Source organism: Pseudorca crassidens, chromosome 3 (genome assembly GCF_039906515.1).
Source record: "Pseudorca crassidens isolate mPseCra1 chromosome 3, mPseCra1.hap1, whole genome shotgun sequence".
Lineage (NCBI taxonomy): Eukaryota > Metazoa > Chordata > Mammalia > Artiodactyla > Delphinidae > Pseudorca > Pseudorca crassidens.
In genome coordinates this window covers 123,738,654-123,765,123 of record NC_090298.1, presented here as the reverse complement: position 1 = coordinate 123,765,123, position 26,470 = coordinate 123,738,654, and the positions used below count along the sequence as shown (strand labels likewise).

The 26,470-nt window shown below is 45.5% G+C and overlaps 1 protein-coding gene across 3 annotated transcripts in view; it reads left to right on the top strand.

Moving 5' to 3' along the window:
- The window catches only part of DPYSL3 (dihydropyrimidinase like 3), a 114,423-nt gene that overhangs the window by 78,511 nt on the left and 9,442 nt on the right, over positions 1 to 26,470 (top strand). For all 3 annotated transcript variants that reach the window (XM_067732164.1, XM_067732166.1, XM_067732165.1), the window contains exons 3-11: positions 2,399 to 2,583; positions 5,030 to 5,194; positions 7,486 to 7,547; positions 8,458 to 8,538; positions 12,547 to 12,615; positions 17,111 to 17,231; positions 21,029 to 21,185; positions 21,860 to 22,001; positions 26,170 to 26,340. In XM_067732164.1, coding sequence (XP_067588265.1) covers positions 2,399 to 2,583; positions 5,030 to 5,194; positions 7,486 to 7,547; positions 8,458 to 8,538; positions 12,547 to 12,615; positions 17,111 to 17,231; positions 21,029 to 21,185; positions 21,860 to 22,001; positions 26,170 to 26,340 — 1,153 coding nt within the window. The remainder of the gene's footprint in view (positions 1 to 2,398; positions 2,584 to 5,029; positions 5,195 to 7,485; positions 7,548 to 8,457; positions 8,539 to 12,546; positions 12,616 to 17,110; positions 17,232 to 21,028; positions 21,186 to 21,859; positions 22,002 to 26,169; positions 26,341 to 26,470) is intronic.

Below are 26,470 nucleotides of genomic sequence, written 5' to 3'. Positions count from 1 at the left end.
GAGGAAGGAGAGGGCTATGTGAGATTAAGGTGGTTATTGATTATAATAGCTAGTATTTACTAAATTTTCATGTGCCTAACTAACAGTGTTCTTTGGGCTTAACACAGATTAATGTTTAATCTACACAACAGACCTATGGAGGAGGCACTTTTATTACATTTTACAGATGAAAAAATTGAGACATGGTGAGGTTAAGTAACTTGGCCGAAGTCATAACGCTAGTATTAGCAGATCCAAGATTGCGAATCCACATAGCTCACGTCCAGGGCAGAGCCACACTCTTAATTATTAGACCTGGCTGTCAGTAGAAACTTGACCAAGGAGGGGAGATAGAAGCTATGCCTTCAAGGATTAAGGAAACCTTGATTGGTTCAGTGGGGAAAAGGAGGGAAGGCTTTTCTTTTTCAGACTGGGTGTTATACCAGTTGTCAAAATTGGTAGAAGCATACATACGTAGGCACACCCAAGCCAGGCAACTCTTCATGCCCTTGGTTCTCAATTTCTCTTAGAGGTGAATCAGTGAGGGAGGGAAATGAGAACACACTGGCCAGTATCTGGACTAGAATGGAGTTACAATCAAGGCTGCATTTTTTCCACAGTGTGTTTTGAATTGTGGTGGCTCTGGAATGGCAGAGTGGTGACGTGGTAAGGGTGAACTCTTAGAGATGTCAGGAAGACTTAATTTTAGTTGTAGAACTTAGATTTCGTCAGGCAAGTGGTAGACTTCTTCCTACCCCAGGAAAGTGTCTTTCTTAGCTGGCTGTGAACAAAAGTGGAAAGTATTCATGCCACTGGCAGTGGGGTACATGTGTCCCCAAGGTAGGAGAGGACTCATGATAATGTAGAGCCTTAAGAATCATGAGTCTAGGGCTTCCCTGGTGGCGCAGTGGTTTAGAATCCGTCTGCCAATGCAGGGGACACAGGTTCGAGCCCTGCTCCGGGAAGATCCCACATGCCGTGGAGCAGCTAAGTCCGTGCGCCACCACTACTGAGCCTGCATGCCACAACCACTGAAGCCTGTGCGCATAGAGCCCATGCTCTGCAACAAGAGAAGCCCCTGCAATGAGAAGCGCGCGCACCACAATGAAGAGTAGCCCCCGCTCGCCACAGCTAGAGAAAGCCTGCGAGCAGCAATGAAGACCCAGTGCAGCCAAAAATAAAATGAATAAAATAAGTTTAGTAAAAAAAAAAAAAGAATCATAAGTCTACCTGGAATTAACTGGATGTTTCAATCAAGGATGTGAACTAAGCAACATAGATGGTCTATGTGGTTACATTGTGCTAGGAGTAGTTGTATTTGCCCATTGTCATGTGTAGTGTGCCCTTGGCATACTTACTGGCTTCCTTCCCACCCCAGTCTCCCCCTCTCTGCCTCCCTGGGATGCTCTGAAGCTTCTTGGGTGAAGCTGTGTCTGGTGGAGGTTGTCATAATCACCTTCCTTGGCTTGAAACTTCTGCTGAGATGCTGACCGTACAAAAGCAGCTGGTGTAGGCATCTGCGTCTTTGGCTTCCTCTTTGAGAATCTGCCATCAGCTGTGATTGACAGATAAACTATCAGGGAAGGATGGAATTGAGAGTGAAGTCTGAGTTGTGAAATGCCCTAGACAGATTCCATTTGTTATTAGGAGCACAGATGAACCCATTTAGAGGATAGCAAAGTTCACACACCTATTCTTTAAAATGATTCTTTACCTCCTTCAGTCTCTCCTAACAGTTCATTATTTTACAGCCGTTCGGTCCTTCTGCAAATGTTCTTCCTGACCTTTAAATAAAGAACAAAATGAAAAGGATACTAAAAACACTTATTAAAAAATATTTATTACACACCCTATATTCTAGACATGGTTAAGCCACTGGGGTTACAGTGCTAAGCCAGGACACACGGTCCTACCAAACAGCATATCAGATTGTTTTGTGTCTATAAAAAAATTGTTTTCTGGATGGACCTAGAGATTATCATACTAAGTGAAGTAAGTTAAAGACAAATATCTTACGATATCACTTGTATATGGAATCTAAAAAATGATACAAATGAACCTATTTACAAAACAGAAACAAACTCACAGACGTAGAAAACAAACTTATGGTTACCAAAGGGGAAAGGGGGGTAGGGATAAATTAGGAATTTGGGGTTAACAGATACACACTACTGTATATAAAATAAACAACAGGGTCCTACTGTATAACACAGGGAACTATATTCAATGTCTTGTAATAAAAAAAATGTTTTCTGTTATGGATACCTGTCTTTATTTGTTTCTAGATTGCTAAACTTGTGAATCACTTGCAAAAGACTACTTTGATAAACATAAGTTACAACATTGCAAATCCTTATAATACTGTGTTTATCTTGGAAGTCATTCTTTTAAATTGCTGGTTGTTTCCCTGTCTCACCAGGCAAATTGGAGACAATCTGATTGTCCCTGGAGGGGTGAAGACCATTGAGGCCAATGGGAAAATGGTGATCCCTGGAGGCATCGATGTCCACACTCACTTCCAGATGCCCTACAAGGGAATGACCACAGTGGATGACTTCTTCCAAGGGACCAAGGCTGCCTTAGCGGGGGGCACCACCATGATCAGTAAGTCCCCCGACTTTACACATTTCTGTAAAGCGTGCGAGGGGTCCTAGGGAGTGAGTTTAACTAACATGTTAACTGCAGTGGTCTCTGTTGGTAACTCGTACACTTCCCCTCAATTCAGTTTTTAGACTTTCTGCCTGATGAGACCTGAGAAAAGCTGGTTATGGTGAGGACATTGGCAGCTCCTGTAACCACATAGAGGAGATTCAGGACGTTCATGACCTTGAAAGCAGGTGTCTTCTCTGTCTGTCTTAGAGCAGGGGTCCGGTATACCATGGGTGGGGAATCAGCACGTATCACCTCTGGGCCAGTCTCTGTGGAAAGTGGACTGAAAAAGTTGTGGATTGTGGGCAAAAAGTAATTTCAGGACTTCCAACTTGGGTCTGAGGCAGCAGGGGCAGAGAGTACAGGCAGAGCAGTGAGAATGGGGCTGAGAAGCATCCCAGAGAGAATGATGATGAGACTTAACAGTTCTTGAGAGCTTAGGAGGCTTCATTGGTGGTTAGTGTTATTTAGTCTGTGCTGTGTTTTGACCAATTCGTATCTTTAAGACTGGGCAAGCTGGGGGGTTGTTTCTCTTGTTTTGTTTTGTTTTTCTGGTGACTTTTGCAATTCCAAAGAGACCTAGGGAGTTGAATGCCAGGATTACTGAGCAGATAGCATTCCAGGGCACTCCTTCCTAAGCCAAAGGAATCCCAATGAATTGGCTCCCGTCCCAGCCCTGGCCCCGGACTTGGTCAGCAAGAGCACTGTTTACCACGGTATACATCCACTTAAGAACTCAGTACAGCCTGAGCTGTATTATTCACTGTCTTTTGCTTCCTTTCAACGGGAGCAGTAGCAGGGTTCAGCTTCAGCTAGTTGGGTGTGGGAACCCAGGAAAATTGTGCCAGGGCCATAAAAGGTGCAATTCTGGGAGACCAAAGGGAGGAAGCCAGCTGACTTCTCGGCAGCGGCCTGCCCACGAAGGCCCTGGTGTGGGTCCAAGCATCAGTAACGTAGCTCCATGCCTTTGCTTTCCGATAAGCGCACTTAGGCTGCCTGTGCTAGAAGGCTGAGGAAATCAGTGCTGTTGGCCCGGCCTTCTGCCATCTTGCCGAGGAGCTGGACCTGTTCAGAATCCTGGACATATGCATTAGGCTTGGGCTTCTGCATTAGGGAAGGAGCTCCACGTGAGAAGACAGGAAAGCATATAAGAACAACAGAAGTGTACCTGTCCTTTGTAGATACTTTAAAAACCCTACGTATGCAGAAAAGAAAAAAAACTCCATAAATCTCACTTCACTGTCACAGTTTGGCTGTATATTTTTTTCTATTTAACAAAAAGGATTGTAATAAACATACTGTGCTTTAGCCTTCTGTTTTCACTGATGAATAGGTCATGTATATCTTTCCATTCATTTATTTTTATTCTACCAAATTTTAAATGGACTCCTGACATCCGTTTTATGAGGGTATCACAATTTATGTATTTAACCAAACTTCCCTATTGTAAGACTTTGTTCCCAGTTTTTCACTTACATGAATATATAAATAGTGGCAGACATCTTCAGAACCCAGATTTTGCATATAGCCATGTTTATTTCCTTAGGGATAATTCTTAGGCATAGGAATAATTGTTGAGGTATGAAAAATGTCATGGTTTTTGATATGCATTTCAAAATTGTTCTTAGGAAAGTTGTACCAATTCATACTTTCTCTCGACTGCCATGGGGAACTATGAAAAACTCTAATTTTTGCCTTAACCTCACCAATGTTATTGGTGTAAATCTTACTCTTTTTAAAAGTATTCTCCACCATTGCAGGTACTGCAAGAGTAGGTTTTGGCCTCAAAGAAACCATATTCTGGACAAAAAGTTTGCATGGAAATAATATCTGTGGGCCAAGCGTCAAGTTCACTTAACCGATACCAGGTCTTTGCTACGGCAGTAAGCACGAGCATTCATTCTCTTGTGCCCAGACATAACTTTAAAGCCCCTCCTTCTGCCCGTAAAAGGGAGTCCAACTTGGATCACCAGCAGTGACTCCTGTAATGCTGGTAATAATGGCACACAGTAGGCGCTCATCAATTGATAGCTAATATTTAGGGAGCGCTTACTATGTGCCAGGCATCAGGTGAAGCACTTCCCATGCATTTTCCCATTTAATCCCTTAACAAACTTAGAGGGAAGGCAGTGTTACCCCGTCCCCATCCCCACTTGGTGCCCATTTTAAGAATGAGAAAATTACGGTTTAGAGAAGCTAGTAATTTGCCCAAGATCCCACAGCTAAGTCACAGTTGAACCATCAGCAACCTTGAAACCACCCGGGAACCCTTTCTAAGGTTAATCCTATGCTCAGGAAATAGAGGCTTTGCTGTCGTAGCTAAGCAAGCAAGAGCAGACCTGTACAGAGGGGACCAAAGGCTGTGTTGATGAATCGCCCGTGCGGGGCCTCTGTTGTTCAGTTGACCACGTGGTGCCCGAGCCCGAGTCCAGCCTGACGGAGGCCTATGAGAAGTGGCGGGAGTGGGCCGATGGCAAGAGCTGCTGTGACTATTCCTTACACGTGGACATTACCCACTGGAATGACAGCGTCAAGCAGGAAGTGCAGAGCCTGATCAAGGACAAAGGTGAGCCCGGATGTGCCTTCCTCCCTTCCCCCTTGCCTGTCCTTCCCGTACTGTCCACTCCTTTAGTCGCTCCTCCTTGCTGGACCCTGGAACCCTGAGTATGAATGCCAGATATCGGGGTACCACTATGGACCAGACACTTTATGCCATCCTACTTATTCCTTACAGGATCCCCATGAGATAGGGATTATTATCCTTACTCTGCAGTTGGAGAACCTGAGGCTTCCGAATAAGTAGCCCGAGATCACAGAATTTGTAAGCAGTAGATCTGCCCAAAGCCTGTGCTCTGCATCTCCGTGCAATACTGCCCATTGTACAGAGGAAGAAACTGAGGTCAGGAGAGGTTGACGTCTTACATGAGGTCATACAGCTAGTACATATGAGATTAGGAATGTTTAACCTCTATCATTGTGATTCCAAAGATCCAACCATTACTGTTCTGTAGCAATCGCATCCTCGGAAAAGGCTAAGACATTTCTGGGAGCAAAGATGTGTTCGTACTCCAGATAGGAGCTTAGGGCCTGAAAGGTGTGTGTGTGTGTGTGTGTGTGTGTGTGTGTGTGTGTGTGTGTGTGTGTGTGTGTGTGTATCTGCGTGTGTCTGTGTCCTCTCTATGAGTCCATGATTTAGGTTCCCATTGACTTAGATTCTTCTGTGTTTACTTCTTTCTGTGTTCTGATGGTCAAGTATTTCACACACGCACCACCCTCTCTACATGCCCGCAGACATGTGACGTGCTCCGCATCCTAGGGGGGCCTGGAGGACTTAGGGGAGTATGAGGAATGGCCTCTGCCAGTATCCATGGCAAAAGGAAGCAGGCCGGTGCAGAGCAATAGGATAAATGCCGCAAGATGCAGAATATTGTTATAATAGTAACAATAGTGCTACGATACTAGTACTAATAATATTATTATAATTATTATTATACGAATTTTATAATACAGTTATCAATGAGCAGTCTCGATGCAAAGGCCAGGAGTGCAGTGCAAGGCAGTGTGCTCGGGGTTCGGGGGAGGGGATGACCTCCCAGAGGACGAGCTCTCCTTTGCATCCCCCGCTCACCCCACAAGCTCTGCCCAGTTCTCACTATCTGATACAGAGGGTGAGATTAACCCCTCCCTTTTTTTGTTTTGGCCGCACAGCCGGCTTGCGGGATCTTAGTTCTACACCAGGGATCAAACCCGCGCCCCCTGCAGTGGAAGTGTGGAGTCTTAACCACTGGACCGCCAGGGAAGTCTCCTGCCTCCCTTCTTTCTGTGTCTCCTTTCACACTGCATCTCAACTAGGTAGAAAAGTGAATGGCTTTAACACCCACTTCCCTTCTGAAGGGCCTGAGTCATACCACGGATGACCCAGAGGCTTGTGGGAAGGGTTGTGTTGGGAAAAACTGCCCTGAGTTGCACCATTCTGGGTAGGGAAGGTCCCAGATTACAGTCCACTTTTGGCCTGGAGTACTGTGGGCTGAGATGGCCCTAATGGCTGGAGAACAAAATTACCCTCCTTTCCTCTAAATGACTCTCTGTCCCCCAGTCCCACCTGTTTCTGTAAATTACTCTATTAATAGTGTATTTGGGGGGAGAAATTAAATGGCTCTTTCTTTCTAACGCTGATGACTTAGATATTTAAGCCCAAGGTGAACCTTGACTTCTCTGCATTAGCTCTGTTACTTCTCCTAGGACAGGCTCTAGATCTTAGTTCTCTCTCAGACCCAACACCTTGCCCAGGCCTGGTGGAGAGCACGCACCCACAAAGAGCAAAATAAACCGCTCCCAGGAGATCAACCACGTGCTGGTGCTAAGAGTTTTGCATGTGTTGTCTTTTAAAGTTTCCAACCACCTTACGAAGCAGGATGGTGTTATTTTTCCATTTTACAGATGAGGAAACCGAGGCTCAAGGCGTTAGGGTTTCCAAGCTCGCTGACCCAGCATGTGGTGCCACTCCTAGTGTGTGTACACGGCTAGTGTGCTGCAGTGATTCCTGACACTGTATCCTGCCTTGAGCAGTGTCGAGGCTTGTTGGCCCTCTGGGCTGGGAACTGTGGAGGGGGAGGCAGGAAGGAGCCGCAGAAGAAGAGACCATTCTGCTATGACGTCATAGGAATCGTCAATTTTACAGGATAGAGGAGGAAATAGAAAAATGCTCTTGGAGAATGGGACGCATCCGCTTTGCATTGGGCAGGGGCCTGCGATGCCCTCAGGGCCCGGGAGGGTGTCACAGTGGGAGCACAGGATGCAGCAGGGTCGTGATAATGCTGTCTTCCTCCTGTCTTCCCTCCCATCCCTCTCTTGCAGGGGTGAACTCCTTCATGGTTTACATGGCCTATAAGGATTTGTATCAAATGTCGAACACAGAGGTAATAACCCATCACTGTGTGGTTTGGGGTCTCTGGATGGCTTTCCTGTGGTTGCCGGTGACCTTGGCTCTTTGCACATGAGTTACTGTGGTCAGTGTGGGAGACTGCTGGGCAAGAGAGCTTCCTGAAGTCCTCGCCGTTTACGCTACATTTTAAATAAGGTAACGGGCAGGGTGCCCGGGGCAAGGCAGACAGGGAACTAACATTTCCACTGGCAGCAGCCTTCTCAAAAGGACAAGAGGAAGGGCGTGTCTAAATCTCCCATCTACCAAACAAACTCTACACCCCTCGGGAACTCAGGGGGAGTGTAAGTGCTCAGCCCTGTGGGATTAAGGAGGGCCGTCTACTCTTTGGGGTAATCGTACCAGCTTGCCGCTGACTCTCTGTCTCCGAAATGCATGGGGTGTGCTTGTTTTAGATAAATCTCAGCTTCTCAGAAGAAATACAGAAAATGAATTCCCATACCACCGGGCAAGGAGATGAAGGGTGGTCTGCCTTGAGGGGCTAAGAGATAGAGGTTTCAGCTTTTGAGTTAGCTTCTGGCCAGGCTGCAGTGCCTTTCAGGAGTGTTAAGAAGGATTCTGAAGCTCTATCTGAGTTCAGTGGGAAGTAATTCCATTTAAAGTATGTGCAGGAGGCAGAGTAGGGGGGTCAGTATCACTCTGTTAGATGTGTGCCCTGTCTGCCTAGGAGACATGCTGGGTTCCTTATATAGACAGTTTCCTAGAGTTCCTTTGGATTAGCACTCCTCTTTGGTTGTGCATGTTTGGGTCTGTATTTCTGCCCTAGTCACTGATTTCCTCTAGTTCATCCCATTTATTTTAGCTCTGGCCCTAGTCGTTGGCCCTTGCATGAGATTGCTAAAAGCACTGGGTCTTGTGAATGTGACGAAGACTCATTTCTGTTTCAGCTGTATGAGATCTTCACCTGTCTGGGAGAGCTGGGAGCCATCGCTCAGGTGCACGCTGAGAATGGGGATATCATTGCCCAGGTAACACAGTGCAGCTCCCTGCAGTACACTTCCTGCTTGGGCTAGGGTCTGCCTCCCATTTATTTTCTCATTTCTTCAGCGTTGCCAGAGCTCTCAGTATGGGCCAGGCACCCTCGTAAGTACTCTCCTAAGAACAGAACCTGCCCTCAAGGACCTCACAGTCTAGGAGGAGGAATTATGAGGGCAAATAGACAAGCGAGGGAGAAAGCAGAAGACGCTGGAGAGCAGGGAGCCGTCTGGCCCTTCTGGGGAATCAGAAAAGGCATCCTGGCAGAGGAGGTTTTCAAATTGGGCCATTTAGTGGGAGAGCATCGCTGAGTCTGTTTTGAAAATGAGTCCAAGGTACGTGTCATGCTCAGTCCTAAAGAAAAACTCTAAGACAGCATTTTTCAGAAGCTGGAAATCTGAGCCAGGACTGCGGAACTCATGGCCTTAGATAATGAATTCAGGTCTTGTGGGGATCAGACATCCCACTGATTTCCTAGAAATCATATTGAGAAACCTGAGGAAAGAGTGATGAAAGCAAGGGCCCCAAGGCCCAAATCGATCATTTGTAAGGAAGCAGAAAGCACTTCTCTCGCCATCTCCTGGGTTGCTTAATGGGCTAGATGCACAGATGTATCTTCGCCAGGGTTTTGTTGATCTCGGAAGCATTCAGGATTGGCTTCCGCTAGGAGGCGGCAGCCAGCAAACAGTGTCAGCTCTCAGTCCATTCGATAACATTAACAGCAAGAAACCATTATTCATTCTTTTAAGAGTATTTCCTGAGTGCTTCGTGCCAGTGCAGTGCCTTGTGCAGCACTAGGCTATAGCGGGGAGCCAAAACAGATGCATTCCAGAGCTCTCGAGTACTCGGGCTGTGCTTTAGAAGTTGTCCAGGACATGGCGAATGTGGTCGGCAGGGGTGTGGGAACACACTGAGGCCGACCCTCATCTCAGACCCGTCAGCTTCTAACAGCAGCACCCACCTGGGGAGCGCTTCCCACCATGTGCCAGGCCCTAGTCAGGGCTCTCGTATGTTCCCATTTAATCTTCGCCCAAGCCTTTCAAGGTGGCGCCCACCCTCCTCCCTGTTTTATAGATGAGAACACTGAGGCTCTGAAGGATGAGGTCACTGGCCCAGGGATCACAGCCAGCAACTGGGAGAACACAATCTTAGCTTCTCAGGGGATGTGCCTCAGTGAGCATCTTTACCCAGAGATGGTGGAGAAGGGTCCTTCTCCACCAGTCCAGCTGCAGGCTCCCGGAGAGGCAGCGCCCGGGCTCTGCAGGCTCCAGCTGTTAGGATTTCAGACTCTCAGGGCTGTCTCTCTAGCGGAGGAGGTGAGTTAAGCGTGCAGTTTCCACTCCCTTATGACCGAGGAGGTTAATTAGTCAGGCCCCTGACAGCCTTCTCCCACATCCCCCGCACACCCAGATAATGAAGTCATTTTCCGAAGAGGCTCCAGATGCCTTGCTCCCATGGGAGGCATCCTGGTGGTGGTGGAGCTGTCTCTCCTCCCCATTCTCAAGCTTTCCGTGCAGCAGCCAGACGCCCCAGCCCTCCCTCCAGATGCCCTAGCAATCAGACTCCCTGTTTCTTCATCCTAGCCTCTGTGGAGGCAGACAGGCTCCGACTCACAGCCCCTTTCCAGCTTCCTTTTGAGGCTTCTTAGCACAGAAGTGTGTCTGCTTCCGCACCGCCTCCCCGCCTCCAACCCACCTTGGGAAGATCTGTTCCCGGTCAGGAAAAGAATAAAGGCGCTTTTCCATTTGGATGAGTTTCGTGTATGTGTTTATTAAATTCAGCTCAAGCTGAAAGATTTTATCACATTGTTTAAATGAAGGCAGCTGCTATACTCGGAGTTTTTGCTACACGTTATGCAAAGTGACTAAAGAGCAAGAAGTATTTTCTAAGGGTACCAACAAGGGACATTTTCAAAAGTTTCAAGCTGGAAGGGCAGTCGGAGAGTACAGCGTCCTTAGCCCTTCGTCCAACAAATATCTACTGAGTGCCTACTATGTGCCAAACCTTGGAGGGGGAAGGTGAAAAAGACAGGGTCCCTTTCCTCTTGGAGCAACCGAAACTGTGATGTAATCACAGCAGCGATCGGTGCCTCTAGGTGCCCACACCTCCCCCACCCATGGCAGGTGGCATCCATGGGTCTTTACATGTTATTCTTTTTTTTTTTTTTTTTTTTTTTTTTTTGCGGTACGCGGGCCTCTCACTGTTGTGGCCTCTCCCGTTGCGGAGCACAGGCTCCGGACGCGCAGGCTCAGCGGCCATGGCTCACGGGCCCAGCCGCTCCGCGGCATGTGGGATCTTCCCGGACCGGGGCACGAACCCGTGTCCCCCGCATTGGCAGGTGGACTCTCAACCACTGCGCCACCAGGGAAGCCCTACATGTTATTCTTAACCTTCCAGCTATAGGGACACCGTGGCTTTGCGAATAGGCCATCCCAACGTGAGCAGTGCACTAGAATCACCCGTGGAGCTTAAGGAACGCTCCCTGGGATTCTCCGAGTTCCAGAGATCCAGATTCGGGAGGTCATAGGAGAGCTCAGTCAGGTGTATTATGGAAAAGTTGCCCTGGTGATTGGAATGTGCTCGGAGACCATCGTTCGAGCGAGTTCCATCCTGTGCGTTGTCGCAGCACTTTTGGACCAGATAGGAAGGAGAGCGTCGTGTGAGATGGAAGATGCTTTAGTTGGACACGTCAACCCTTGTGTGACTTCACGAGGCAGTTCAGTGTCAAAAGTCACCAGAGTTTGGAAGAAATTGTATTTAATCTAAGCTTTGATACATGGAACAGGAAGAATGAAAAGTGGAGGTACTTTGCTGGAAGTATCAGCCTCTGTCTGACCTTTGGTCCAGTTCTGTCGAGCGAGAGGCAGTGACCATTTTACTTCTCGTGGTTGCTGATAGCATATGCACTTTCCTCCTCCTCCTCTTTAAAAAATGTACGTGAATTTAAAAAAAAATAAACCAACAAAAAAAGAGTTCTTCTTTTCCAGGGCGAAGGGATCCCTTCCTTTGTAAGCATCTCATTGTTTCCAGGTGAGACAAAGCCTCGTTCAGCTCACTCCCTCCTTCATCTCCTGTGTCACCAGCGCGAGGTTCCTAGGAAAGGGCCTCAGTGCTTGAGCGTGAATGCCTGCAGAACTGCAGATCTGCGGCTGAGGATCTGTGCCAGTTCCGATTAGCCCAGCCTCCTGCTTCCAGAAAGCTGGCCGAGTCTGAGGAAGTTAGCCATCAGCTATGAGGGGTAGAGAGCTCTGCCACATCCACAGCCTAGTTAAATAGAATTTGACCAAAAGGCTAAGTCAGGTAATGCTGTTTAGAGGCATGATTTAGTCTGGTGAAATTCTGAATCGGCTTATTATAGCCAAACATTTAAAGCATGAGAAAGCCCGAGGGGCTTATTAAAATACAGAAACCTATAATTGATCTCATGTATTCTGAGTTGGTAGACCTGGGGAAAGCTAGACATCTGCACTTTTACAAAAGCAGCTCAGCAGATTCTGATGCAGGTGGTGGATGGAGCAGACTTTGAGAAACAGAGCAGGAAACTGTAAACTCTGTGACGTTAATTCAAGTGCTTAACCTGGAGCCTCTCCCGGAGCAGGTAGTCAATACATTTTGTTGAAGGAATGGGTTTCAAAATGCATGAATGAATAAACAAACGAGTTAAGCCAGTGTCCTTTCAGAAGTGTCTGCATCTGAAAGAAATGAAGAATGAGTGAGCTGGTGGAACTTTTGACGTGTAATGGAGAAAAAACTTGATACTTTGACAGACTGTTGTCCTTTTAATAAAAAAAGCCACCCTTAAAGGCTCTTTTCTTCTTTTAGTTAAGACTCTACCCTGTTTTGCAATTCCAGATATAGAATTAACAAATTTGTTCAACATCCCCATTTGATTCTTTTTTTTTCCCTTGAACACATCTTTAGATTAGAATATACCAGCCTAACTCTTTCAAACCTTGGTTGAGCTCATATAAAAATTCTTCTCCATTCTTTTCTCATTCTAGGAGCAAACCCGGATGTTGGAAATGGGGATAACTGGCCCAGAAGGCCATGTACTGAGCAGACCAGAGGAGGTAATTTTCAGGAGGATGTGGTAGGGAGAGGGGTGGAGGGAGAGAAGCAGTAGCAATGGAGTCTCTTTTTTTTTAGCCTCATCTTCCGGGAGACTCCCGTCATCGCAGCAGCCTGCTTTATGGCCTGCTGCCCATTTTACATTGTAGTGTTTGCGTTCAGCTCCCCCTCTGTTGGCACACACACATAAGGTGTGTGAACAAACATCTCTGAAAGGTGGTGGGACTCTGAATACCAGACAGAAACTGGAACATTTCTTCCAAAGACCACATCTGACTGACCCAACTCAAGGCCCTTGAGGAAATTAGCAAGGAGTGGAAAGGGAGTGTTTACTTGTGGCCCCTGATCTCTCTAAAGACGATACAAGTCGGAGGGTGTTGCACAGTTACTCATTAGGACTGGTAAATATCTAAATCCTTTCTTAATCATGTGAATCTCAGACATTTCCACTATTCCTTTATTCCATATTATGAGTCCTGCACAATATCGACAGGGGGCCGAATGGGTTTGTCATAGTCATTATATCTATTGATTTGTGTATGGTGATGAGGTCATCCAAGTACGTTCTTCCCACGTGTAAGATGAATGCTAATTAGCATCAGTGCTTAGGAGCTAAAGAACCAACGAATGGTAACTAGTGGCTGATTCCACGTCTCTGAGCTGTCAGCAGCTTCAGCTGCTGGCACAGGCCTGGAGCTGGGAATGGGCTGCCCATATGGCTGAGACCACATTGGCTTTGGGAGATCAGCCTGGGTCTGACACCTGCAGCAAATTCCAGGCCCTCCATGTCAACAAAGCAAATCCTTTCCTGTTGTATCATCCCAAGCTCCGTACTCTCTACAACAGGAAGAAGAAGGAGCCAGAACCAGAAATCACAGTATTCCCGTTGGCTGTCTCTGTTAGGATCTTTTTAAAAAAGAAAACGTAGCACACACAGAGAATACTGTTCCTCTCATAAAGGAATGGATTTTCCCAAACTGAACACACTTGTGTAACTAGCACCCAGTTGGAGAAACAGAACATTATTAGCACCCTAGAAGCTCCATTGTGTTTAATGATATTTTTGTTGCCAGTTGAAATAATTTATAATTGTGTGATCAAGGTTACAGTCACAGCCCTCCGGAAAAGTCGGTCTCCTTAATACCAGGTCCCTTCTTTGGAGTATTTGCCTATACCCAGTACTACGCTCATTGCATTTAATGGAGATAACGGTTATCCTTGCCCCAGTCTGGGTATTATCGTTACATAAAGAAGCAGGAGCTCAGAGAGATTAAGCCACTGGCCATCACGTTTGAGGGACTGGAAAATTGTTTACCCTGTGTGAGTAGGCCAGGGTGATCAGTACTGTTTGTGAAACTTCTTCAATGCTGTTCACTGTGGAGAAGTCCTGGCAAGATCGATTTCTGCAGCAGCAGCCAGGGGATTTCTGAGCAGAGTCTATTTTTGTTCCTTGGTTTGTTTTTCCACCCCCCCCCCCCCAACCCTACTCTCCTCCCTGTTCCCATCTCCTTTTTAGTAAAAAGCCTCTCAGCTGCAGATCTCGACAACACTGGAAGCCCGTTTGGGTGAAGTTGGAGGGTGATGTAACCTTCCAAAGATAGTCATGTTGTCAAGGTGCTGAAAACCCCGCGGTGCTTGGATCAAAGGGGCCGGGACTGCAGTCGTGGAGGAGCTGGAGTGGGCAGCACAGGCATGAAGAAGGAGGGCGCAGGAGGGGCTCTGAAGCCCCTCTTCAGTTCAAAGCACACCTAGATAGCATCTGGAGTAATGCTGTTCAGAGAGCTGAAGCCGAGGCTCTGAGACAGCCACTCTGACGTCTGGGTGCTTCAGGAAGGTGGCCACATTCACCTGTGCTTGGGGCTCCAGGATCTTGATCTCACCACGTGGAACAAGTGCAGCTTGGGGGATGCTGGCTGGACCAGCCAAGTTCTTAGAGTCTTTCTCCTAAGTCACACTCACCAAGGGCAGTGACTGGTTTGCGTTATACAAACACTGGGCATGTATCTGCAAGCTATTTTCGATATTTTTTAAAGTGTTGGGTTGCATGGCTAACCAGAGGGTCATATCCATCTAAAAAGGAGCTGTTGCTGATTGAGAGGAAAAACGCCAGCATGTCTGCGTTGGGCTGAATTGGACTAATTCGGGCTTTGGGTAGTAACGCAGGCTGTCCCACTGGTCAGAAGCCGTCATCAGCAATGCAACCAATAGCTAGCCTTCAAGGAACACTTGCCTTGTTCCAGGATTGAGCTAATTGCCTTACAAGGATGAACTCTGTTAATTCTCTGAACAGCCCTGTGTGTCACGTCCTATTATTATCCCCGCTTTATGGACCAGGAAACTGAGTCTTTGGGAAGTTGTGTAACATCCCTGAGATCACCTGGCTTCTAAGTGGCAGAACCAGAACACAGATCCAGCTCATGAGAGAGGCTGAGCTCTAAGATCCTGCTTTGTTAATAAAATAAGGGATGATTTATTATTTCTTACTCATTAAATTCAACTGGGTCGGTTAGTATATTTGAAAACATGAATTCTACATTAGGGTGGGCTGGAGGAAAATCAGTGATAAAAGAAATCTTTGTGCTGAGAAGCCTGGGAATTATTAGTGTAAGAAATGCCTGTGGGAGCGAACCCATCACTGACCACCCATTGCTGCAGGAAAGGACTTAATGCCTAGTTGCCTTCACTGGTTATTTATACATACTGGTGTTGGGATTGTGTTTTGCCAGAGATTCTGCCCTGGGCAGACTGGGGAGCAAAGACTTCCATCACATGTGGCCTTTGTGATAATCACTGGGAGAGGAGAGAATAGGCCAAGGGAAAACTCTAGCTTTGCTGATGCAGCGCCCACTCTGGCCAGGCACTGCTCTCACCCCACCGTCCCCTGATACACCCTCCCTATCTCCACTTCCTTTTTTAATTTTTAATTTTTATTGGCGTATAGTTGATTTCATTACAGAGTAGCGAGTAGAGTTCCCTGTGCTATACAGTAGGTCCTTATTAGTTATCTATTTTATATATAATAGTGTGTATATGTCAATCACAATCTCTCAATTTACTCTCCCCTTTCCCCCACCCCTGGTAACCATAAATTTGTTTTCTATGTCTGTGACTCTATTTCTGTTTTTAAAATAAGTTCATTTGTACCATTTTATTAGATTCCACATTTAAGCAATATCATATGATGTTTGTCTCTCTCTGACTTACTTTACTTACGATGATTTCTAGGGCCATGATAATCTCTAGGTCCATCCTTGTTGCTACAAATGGCATTATTTCGTTCTTTTTTATGGCTGAGTAATATTCGTGTGTGTGTGTGTGTGTGTGTGTGTGTGTGTGTGTATACACCACATCTTCGTTATCCATTCATCCGTTGATGGGCATTTAGGTTGCTTCCACGTCCTGGCTGTTGTGAATAGTGCTGCAATGAACATTGGGGTGCATGTATGTTTTTGAATTATGGTTTTCTCTGGATATACGCCCAGGAGTGGGATTGCTGGATCATATGGTAACTCTATTTTTAGTTTTTTAAGGAACCTCCATACTGTTCTCCATAGTGGCTGTATCAATTTACATTCCCACCAACCGTGCAAGAGTGTTCCCTTTTCTCCACACCCTCTCCAGCATTTATTGTTTGTAGGTTTTCTGATGATGGCCATTCTCACCAGTATGAGATGATACCTCATTATAGTTTTGATTTGCATTTCTCTGATAATTAGTGATGTTGAGCATCTTTTCATGTGTCTGTTAGCCATCTTTATGTCTTCTTTGGAGAATGTCTATTTAGATCTTCTGCTCATTTTTGATTGGGTTGTTTGTTTTTTTGACATAGAGCTGCATGAGCTGTTTGTATATTTTGGAGATCACTTGTCAGTCACTTCGTTTGCAAATATTTTCTCCCTTTCTGTGGGTTGTCATTTTGATTTGTTTATGGATTCCTTTGCTGTGCAGAAGCTTTTAAGTTTAATTAGGTCCCATTTTTAAATTATTTTTTTAAATTTTCATTACTCTAGGAGGTGGATCAAAAAAGATATTGCTGCGATTAATGTCAAAGTGTGTTCTGCCTATGTTTTCCTCTAAGAGTTTGTACGGTATCCAGCCTTACATTTAGGTCTTTAATCCATTTTGAGTTTATTTTTGTGTATGGTGTTAGAGAGTGTTCTTATTTCATTCTTTTACATGTAGCTGTCCAGTTTTCCCAGCACCACTTATGGAAGAGACTGTCTTTTCTCCATTGTATATCCTTGTCTCCTTTGTTGTAGATTAGTTGACCATAGGTGGGTGGGTTTATCTCTGGGCTGATCTGCACTTTTGAGAAGCCCAGTGAAGCAACACAGCTGGGAAGCTGTAGTTCTGAGGTTTGGATCCAGGGCACCTAACTGCAGATCTTCCAGGCTTTTAACCTCTGTGCAGCGCTGCATTCTCAGTTTGTAGAGACAGGGGAGTGGCACTCTGAGAGGTTCGTGCTCCCCTTGACTCCCGGGGACTTTTTTTTTGCAGCTGGAAGCTGAGGCTGTGTTCCGTGCCATCACCATCGCCAGCCAAACCAACTGTCCTCTCTACGTCACGAAGGTCATGAGCAAGAGTGCAGCTGACCTCATCTCACAAGCCAGGAAAAAAGGTGATTTGTGTTCCGAAGATCTCAGAGCCCCTAACGAGCCATGTGGCTCCTTTCCCTTGGCTGTCCTGGATACATGGTGCCTATTTTGCTCATTGCCTTGCTCTCAGGGAAGCCCCTCATCCTTGTTAGCCCATTGGATCCTTTCTGCATCCTGTGTGGATGGCAGGATCCCAGGATTTCTACTACTTGGCAGATGAGTAAATTGAGGCTCAGGAAGGGTAAGTGGTCTGCCCGAGACGACACAGCTTGAATCAGTTCTTTGGAGAATTGGTGCCTCTCTTTTCCTCCCTGGGATCTTTCACTGTCAGTTCATGTTATCTGAACTTTATAACTGGACATATTCATGAAGATTATATTTGGTGCAGCAGTCAAAGACCCTACTCAGATGGACTTCAACAAGTAAATTATTGGTTGAGGGTGTTTCAGGCATGGCTGGATCAAGGGGTTTAAACACTGATATTAGAGCTCTATCACTGTTATTCCTTTCTGGACTCTGCTTTCCTCTCTTTTCTGTATGAACAATGACAAGAATAAATGCTAAGAGCTGTTCTTGTCCTCTACACTTGGTGGGGGCATGGTGAGGGAGTATAGAACATCTTTTCCAATAGCTCAAGTGAAAGTCCCCAGGAATACTGCCACTGCCTTGGCTTGGGTTGTGGGCTCATCTCTGAACAAATATCTGCTCCGGAGATGGTGTAATTGATTGGCCAGGGTTGAGGGCAGTGTGTAGGGAGGAGGTCCCACCCCCTGAGCCACTCAGGGTAGCCCAGGTTATTTCAGAGAAGGCATTGAATGGGTCTCCAAAGGACATCCAGTGGTGTGGCCTTCATGACCTGGCTCTGTCCCCATGGCCTTCTGACTTCTGTTTCTTTTCTCCATGGCTGTTAACTCGGCTTCCTTTGCTCACCTCGTGCTAAGCTCAAGCTTACCCTTATTTCAAAACTTGCTTTCCTGCTTTCCGTTCTTGTCCTCAGTGACGCACTAATGGGCTCCCTTGTGAACAGAGTGTGGTTGAGACACAGGAGCCGTAGGGCTCTGCGTTTGGTTGGGAGGGAGGATTTCCTAGGCCCAACTGTATGATTGTGACTGCCGTGTGCCCGTGGGACCAAGCTGAATGATTCATCTACCAAACCCAGAACTGGTCTGTAAAACTCCGCAAGTGAGTGACTGGGGTGGCTAAAAATAGTCCCAACTGACCGATGGCCGAGTGTTTGGCTGCCTGACCTTCTGGCAAACGGGACCCTTTTCTTACGGGAGGGGAATCTCCCTAATTGCCCCGCCAGCCTTTCTAGCTGGCAGATTCTGGGGCACCACCTGCTCACCTTACCCTGCTCATGGGAGGCCTGCTGTTTTCTCGCTCAGCTTTTAAGTGTCTCCATATGATATGGCCTGGCTGCTTCGCTGGGTATGAGTCATCAGGACAGAACCAGGAATGAAGCCCAATGCTGCTTACCCATTCTTGGAGAAGGGAAAAAGGAAAAGAAAAGTGCACAGGGACACCTCCACTCCTCTCCCCACGGCCACCTACTATCCTCACCCTGTCTTGCCTCGTGCTGATGGCCACATCCTGCTTGGGACCCATTCTCGGATGACCTGGGGGCTTCAAAGACAGTGTGTTTCAATTATATGCTGGGTCTTATTTTAAATTCCATGTAGAAAAATTCCTCACCCTTAGCCTCCTGGCTTATGACTTTCTGGCAAGGAGAACTAGTACAGCTGTGTCTCCAGGGTGGAAGGGAGGCATTATTTTAGTGATGAAAAACCGGCTGCTGAGATGGAAGCCAATAAACATCTCGTGAACCGTCATTCTCAGGGAAGGAGTCAAGAGCATTCAGAGCAGGAAGACAGTGTATGGCAGGGTTCACTCTTCCCTCTGGACCAGGGGACTGTTTAAGCCCCAGGGTGTTTAATCCCCAAGTGCTCCTCAGCATCTCTGCACGGCTGCTCAGAATCAACATTAGGAATTTCAATTTAATGAGGACCAACTGTATGCCCTGCATTGAGGGGAAATACTTTAAATGTATTATTATGTAGAATTCACAAAGCACCAGGAGAAACTGGCATTTATTATCACCATTTTTCAGAAGAGGAAATTGAAGCACATCTTGTCCAGAATCTCCCAGCTTGGAGAGCTAGTCTCCAAATCCAATTGTGTCAATAATGTAATTACAATCTCTACTTATTCTAGTCTTCCATCTAAAGATAGTCCACAGGGAGAGGTCTTCCACTTTTAAGGTTGTATTTCTCTTAATAGTACTTGAATGCTTGCCTTGACTTTCATTTCTTCATTTCTTTTTGGTCCCATATGCTTTAGCTTGGTAAATATTTTTGGAGAGTCCTTGAAATTCTCTTCAGTCCTATGTGGATCCTTTTCACTGCCGCCCCAAAGAACAGGTCTGTCCTATATGAATCATTGCCATTGCTTCCTTCTTTTGCCCATGGCAGACATCACAAATCAATCCTGAGCCTTTTCTAGTGAGACCAGAAGCATATTTAGAATTCTTCCCAACACAGAAATCCAGGCAACTAAAACCTAAAATTGATTGGAGTTGAAGCAAGGCAAAACCTGTAATCCTAGCCATAGGGCCTTCTTAAACTTCCACCTTGTGGGGAACTTGAATGTGGAAGATGGAGGAGCAAACTTAAAGAAGCCAAGGGCTGCACAGGAATCGTTAGCCCAAGATTCTGGCACAGAGAAACTTGATAGCAACCCACCTTCTATGAGATAGCGTTTACCTTCTGTATCACTGTCCCTTCTTCTTTCACAAGCTCAGTTTAGATCAGTGTATGTCCCAGTATCCTTCCTCCCCTCTCCTTCGTTTGGGCATTCCAGCCTCTCATTCTAGACACAGGGTCCGGGAAGCTAACCTCAGCTTTGCTGTGTCCCTGGTTGTTGGGTGTCCTTGAGCAAATTACTCATTGCTTTAGGTTAAGGAGTAACAAACATGATGCAAATAAGATGTGTCATCCTCAGGAATTGGTTTTACTTTGTGGAACCAAAGCATGTCTTTGCGACAGCAGGATGTAGCGGTTCCCAGTGATGTGGGCACGTATGGGGCTTTGGGCTTCTACAGTGGGGAAGAGGAAGAGGTGTAAAAGGAATCACATTTGCTTAGCATCTCTTATGTGGCAGACACTTTGTGTATGCCAAACCTTTCTTTTTCACAAGGCTGAGAAGTAGACATCATCTTATTTCATCAATTCCAGGACCTATTTTTGTTTTTTGTTTTGTTTTTGTTTTTTTTGCGGTACGCGGGCCTCTCACCATTGTGGCCTCTCCTGTCGCGGAGCACAGGCTCTGGACGCTCAGGCTCAGAGCCCATGGCTCACGGGCCCAGCCGCTCCGCGGCATGCGGGATCTTCCTGGACCGGGGCATGAACCCATGTCCCCCGCATTGGCAGGTGGACTCCCAACCACTGCGCCACCTGGGAAGCCCCAGGACCTATTTATTCCACATTTTAACATTTCTGAAATGAGGATGAATCTTCCAATTTTTATATATATATATATATATATATATATATTTTTTTTTTTGCCTCAAATGTTAATTTGCCTCAGAATTTGAGAATTGATGCTCCATCTTGCAACTAGGGGCTTCTACAGAATACAGAATTGTTCCCATTTAGAAGATAGAAAAGCAGAGGCTTAGAAAAGTGGGGGAACATGGACTTGAACCCAGGCCTGCCTGACTCCAGAGCCACAGCCTTGGGTAGGCTTAGGGGCTATGATTATCTAAGCCCGGCCCAGGGCAGCACATATATCATATCACCCATTACCTCTGTCCTACCTGTTGCAGGAAACGTGGTCTTTGGTGAGCCCATCACCGCCAGCCTGGGCACGGATGGGACCCATTACTGGAGCAAGAACTGGGCCAAGGCGGCTGCGTTTGTGACATCCCCGCCTCTGAGTCCTGACCCAACTACCCCTGACTACATCAACTCCTTGCTGGCCAGGTTGGTGCAGAATGACAAGCAGCGGGCATTGTGTGGGGGCATCTTGGGAACGATGGGGTGAAGACTGGAGCCGCCCATCCATCCGCTAGACTAGAGTCTGCAGTGAGGAATAAATATCGAGAATTCCCCTGCAGTGCTGAGCACAGATAACAGGCTCTTCCCTAGTGTATTTTAAAAGATACTACAGTGATCATATTAGTAATGGTAACAGCAGTTAATACATATTGTATGTCGAGCACTAGGGTGAGATTACACGTGTGATCTCATTGTTCCTCATAACAACGCTGTGAGTGAGGAACTGTCATCACCATTTCACAGACTGAGCAACTGAGGGTCCGGGAGACAAAATCATTTGCTCTGTTTTGATGACCACCTAACCAAAATTACAGGGAGACTAGTTTGCTGCTGCCCTCTGTGGATAAGTCCCATCACTCATGTGGGTCATTTTTGTTACACAAGAGGTGATCTAATCCCACCCCCTCATTTTCCAGATAAGGTAACTGAGCCCTAGGGAGGGGAAGAAATTCACCCAAGTTCGCATAGTTGGCGAGAGGGAGAAGAAGGATTCCAAACTCAAGTCATGGCACTTCACATGCCTACCCTAGACCCTCATTTCTGGGCCCCTGCGGTGCCTCTAGCCTCCCCGTTCACATGGAGCTTTTCTCCTTCGCCAGTGGGGACCTGCAGCTCTCCGGCAGTGCCCACTGCACCTTCAGCACTGCCCAGAAGGCCATCGGGAAGGACAACTTCACAGCCATTCCCGAGGGCACCAGCGGTGTGGAAGAGCGGATGTCTGTCATCTGGGACAAGGCCGTGGTAAGGACCACGGTCATAGGAGGGCATCCAGGGCCAGATCAGAGCCTCCTGCCGCTGCTCCTCTTTGCCCTGTCATGGGGGTGCTGGGGGCACAGATGAGGCCTCATACCTGCCCAGGTGTCTCTGGAGCCAGGTGGCTCAGGTGGTTTGGGAATGTCCCTTCTAGAGTGATGAATCCTGGGGCCTGAGGTTCTGAGGAGGCCTCCTCTAGATTGTTAAGGGCTAGGAACCAGAAACACAGATCATTTATCTGATGGTATGAATGATCTGTGCTTAAAATAATAGTGAATTAAAAATTCTTTTTGTTTGGAGGGTTTTATTATCTCTTTTGAGAGGGTTGGATATAACCCTCTGAAATGATAAGCAAGGGGTCTGTGATTAAGACTCAGGTCATTTGCTCACCAAGGAGTGGTGTGTGGTCATCTGGGCTGTACAGGTGATTGTCTGTCAGAGTCTTCTGGCAAAGTGGCCTGGTTTTATTTTCCTTGTTTAACATCACAGAAGCTGAAAAAAAAAAAAAAAAAAAAGTCATGCAAATGAAGTCACTTCCTAAGATTTGAGTAAAATTAATAAATAACTCATTATTAAGTTGATCCCTTCCCTCTGTTTTATTTTTAAAACCCTGAAGCCACTCATTTCAGAGCCAAATAGAATACATATCTACACAGTGTAATCCAAGTTTCCCTTTTCTTGGCTCCCAGGAAGCGCAAAACTAGATTTTAAACTAAATTCTTCTTTCCTTACCCAAGTTGTTTTGTGAAGGGGGAAAGTATAAATATATTTGTCTCTTCTCTTACAAATTTAGATTTTTTTACATTGTTATCTATTTATGAATGTGTGTATATATTTATCTTGGCACTATCTGGAACTGTTAAAAAATAATATATATTTTAAAATTACCAACATGATACATGCTCAATAAAGAACATTTGGAAAGTACAGAAAAGTACACACATGAAAGAAAACAAAACTCACTTATAATCCCACAACCCAGGGATAACCATTGTTATCATTTGGGTGAGGTTCTTCCATATTTATCCTGTGCCCATGCAAATACAAACATATTATCTGAGATATGGGCTGATAATTACATTTGTTTTTACTGTGAACTGTCTATAATCCTTTCTGGAGTTAGAAGGGATAAATAAGTAAGTAAATGTATGTACATGTCCAGAAAAAAATGCATACTTCCAGAGCAGTCACTTCCATCTTCTTTATCTTTTTTTTTTCTTCTTTTTTTTGAGAAGGATAAGTGTTAGCTCTTCTCTAAATGTTTGATAGAATTCAACTGTGAAGCCATCTGGTCCTGGACTTTGGTTTGTTGGAAGATTTTTGATCACAGTCTCAATTTCATTACTTGTGATTGGTCTGTTCATATTTTCTATTTTTTCCTGGTTCAGTCTTGGAAGGTTATACCTTTCTAAGAATTTGTCTATTTCTTCCAGGTTGTCCAATTTACTGGCATAGAGTTGCTTGTACTAGTCTCTTAGGATGCTTTGTAGTTCTGCAGTGTCTGTTGTAACTTCTCCTTTTTCATTTCTAATTTTATTGATTTGGATCCTCTCCCTCTTTTTTTTGATGAGTCTGGCTAAAGGTTTATCAATTTTGTTTATCTTCTCAAAGAACCAGCTTTTAGTTTTATTGATCTTTGCTATTGTTTTCCTTGTTTCTATTTCATTTATTTCTGCTCTGATCTTTATGATTTCTTTCCTTCTACTAACTTTGGAGTTTGTTTGTTCTTCTTTCTCTATTTCCTTTAGGTGTAAGGTTAGATTGTTTATTTGAGATTTTTCTTGTTTCTTGAGGTAGGATTGTATTGGCTATAAACTTGTCTCTTAGAACTGCTTTTGCTGCATCCCATAGGTTTTGGATCATCATGTTTTCGTTGTCATTTGTCTCTAGGTATTTTTTGATATCCTCTTTGATTTCTTCAGTGATCTCTCAGTTATTTAGTAACGTATTGTTTAGCCTCCATGTATTTGTGTTTTTTACGTTTTTTTCCCTGTAATTGATTTCTAATCTCATAGTGTTGTAGTCAGAAAAGATGCTTGACGTGATTTCAATTTTCTTAAATTTACCGAGGCTTGATTTGTGACCCAAGATGTGATCTATCGTGGAGAATGTTCCCTGTGAACTTGATAAGAAAGTGTAATCTGCTGTTTTCAGATGGAATGTCCTATAAATATCAATTAAATATATCTGGTCTGTTGTGTCATTTAAAGCTTGTGTTTCCTTATTTATTTTCATCTTGGATGATCTGTCCATTGGTGTAAGTGAGGTGTTAAAGTCCCCCACTATTATTGTGTTACTGTCGATTTCCTCTTTTATAGCTGTTAGCCTTTGCCTTATGTATTGAGGTGCTCCTATGTTGGGTGCATACATATTTATAATTGTTATGTGTTCTTCTTGGATTGATCCCTTGATCATTATGTAGTGTCCTTCCTTGTCTCTTGTAACATTCTTTATTTTAAAATCTATTTTATCTGATATGAGTATTGCTACTCCAGCTTTCTTTGTTTTTTTGTTTTTTGTTTTTTTGCGGTACGCGGGCCTCTCACTGCTGTGGCCTCTCCCGTTGTGGAGCACAGGCTTCGGACGCACAGGCTTAGCGGCCATGGCTCACGGGGCTAGCCGCTCCATGGCATATGGGCTCTTCCCGGACCAGGGCACGAACCTGTGTCTCCTGCATTGGCAGGCGGACTCTCAACCAGTGCGCCACCAGGGAAGCCCCCAGCTTTCTTTTGATTTCCATTTGCATGGAAAATCTTTTTCCATCCCCTCACTTTCAGTCTGTATGTGTCCCTAGGTCTGAAGTGGGTCTCTTGTAGACAGCATATATATGGGTCTTGCTTTTGTATCCATTCAGCAAGCCTGTGTCTTTTGGTTGGAGCATTTAATCCATTCACATTTAAGGTGATTATCAATAAGTATGTTCCTATTGCCATTTTCTTAATCGTTTTGGGTTTGTTTTTGTAAGTCCTTTTCTTCTCTTGTGTTTCCCACTTAGAGAAGTTCCTTTAGCATTTGTTGTAGAGCTGGTTTTGTGGTGCTGAATTCTCTTAGCTTTTGCTTGTCTGTAAAGCTTTTGATTTCCCCATCAAATCTGAATGAGATCCTTGCCAGGTAGAGTAATCTTGGTTTTAGGGTCTTCCCTTTCATCACTTTAAGTATATCATGCCACTCCCTTCTGGCTTGTAGAATTTCTGCTGAGAAATCAGCTGTTAACCTTATGGGAGTTCTCTTGTATGTTATTTGTCATTTTTCCCTTGCTGCTTTCAATAACTTTTCTTTGCCTTTAAGTTTTGCCAATTTGATTATTATGTGTCTCGGCGTGTTTCTCCTTGGGTTTATCCTGCCTGAGACTCTCTGCGCTTCCTGGACTTGGGTGGCTATTTCCTTTCCCATCTTAGGGAAGTTTTCAACCATAATCTCTTCAAATATTTTCTCAGGTCCTTTCTCTCTCTCTTCTCCTTCTGGGACCTCTATAATGTGAATGTTTGTGCATTTAATGTTGTCCCAGAGGTCTCTCAGGCTGTCTTCGTTTCTTTTCATTCTTTTTTCTTTCTCCTGTTCCATGGCAGTGAATTCCACCATTCTGTCTTCCAGGTCACTTCTCCCTTCTTCTGCCTCAGTTATTCTGCTATTGATTCCTTCTAGTGTATTTTTCACTTCAGTTACTCTATTGTTCATCTCTGTTTGTTTGTTCCTTAATTCTTCTAGGTCTTTGTTAAACATTTCCTGCATCTTCTCCATCTTTGCCTCCATTCTTTTTCCGAGGTCCCGGATCATCTTCACTATCATTATTCTGAATTCTGTTTCTGGAAGGTTGCCTATCTCCACTTCATTTAGCTGTTTTTCTGGGGTTTTATCTTGTTCCTTCCTCTGGTCCATAGTCCTCTGCCTTTTCGTTTTGTCTGTCTTTCTGTGAATGTGGTTTTCGTTCCACAGGCTGCAGGATGGTAGTTCTTCGTCACTTCCATCTTAAGCCATGCATTTAACCATTTTCTCTGGGTGATGGTGACAGCCCCACTGATTCTGTAGCTTGCTGGGTGGACTTCTGTGCTCACCGTCTCAGAGGTCCCTCTTTGTATATGTGGGCCTTCGTGGTCCCCCTGCTCTGAGCTCAGAGGCCCTAGATGGACCATTTTGTGTGTGTACGTTTCAACAGGCCACGGGGAAGATGGATGAAAACCAGTTCGTGGCCGTGACAAGCACAAATGCTGCCAAGATCTTCAATCTGTATCCCCGCAAGGGAAGAATATCTGTGGGCTCTGACAGCGACCTGGTGATCTGGGATCCAGATGCCGTCAAGATCGTCTCTGCCAAGAACCACCAGTCGGTAAGACCTGAGCAGGTGGGAGTGGAGCAGAGTGGGGAACGTGGGCAGGGAACGTGGTGGTGAGAGACGTGTGTTTGTGTTGAACCGGGATAGTCAGGCAGGGACGTGTTGCAATGACACACCACCCCCA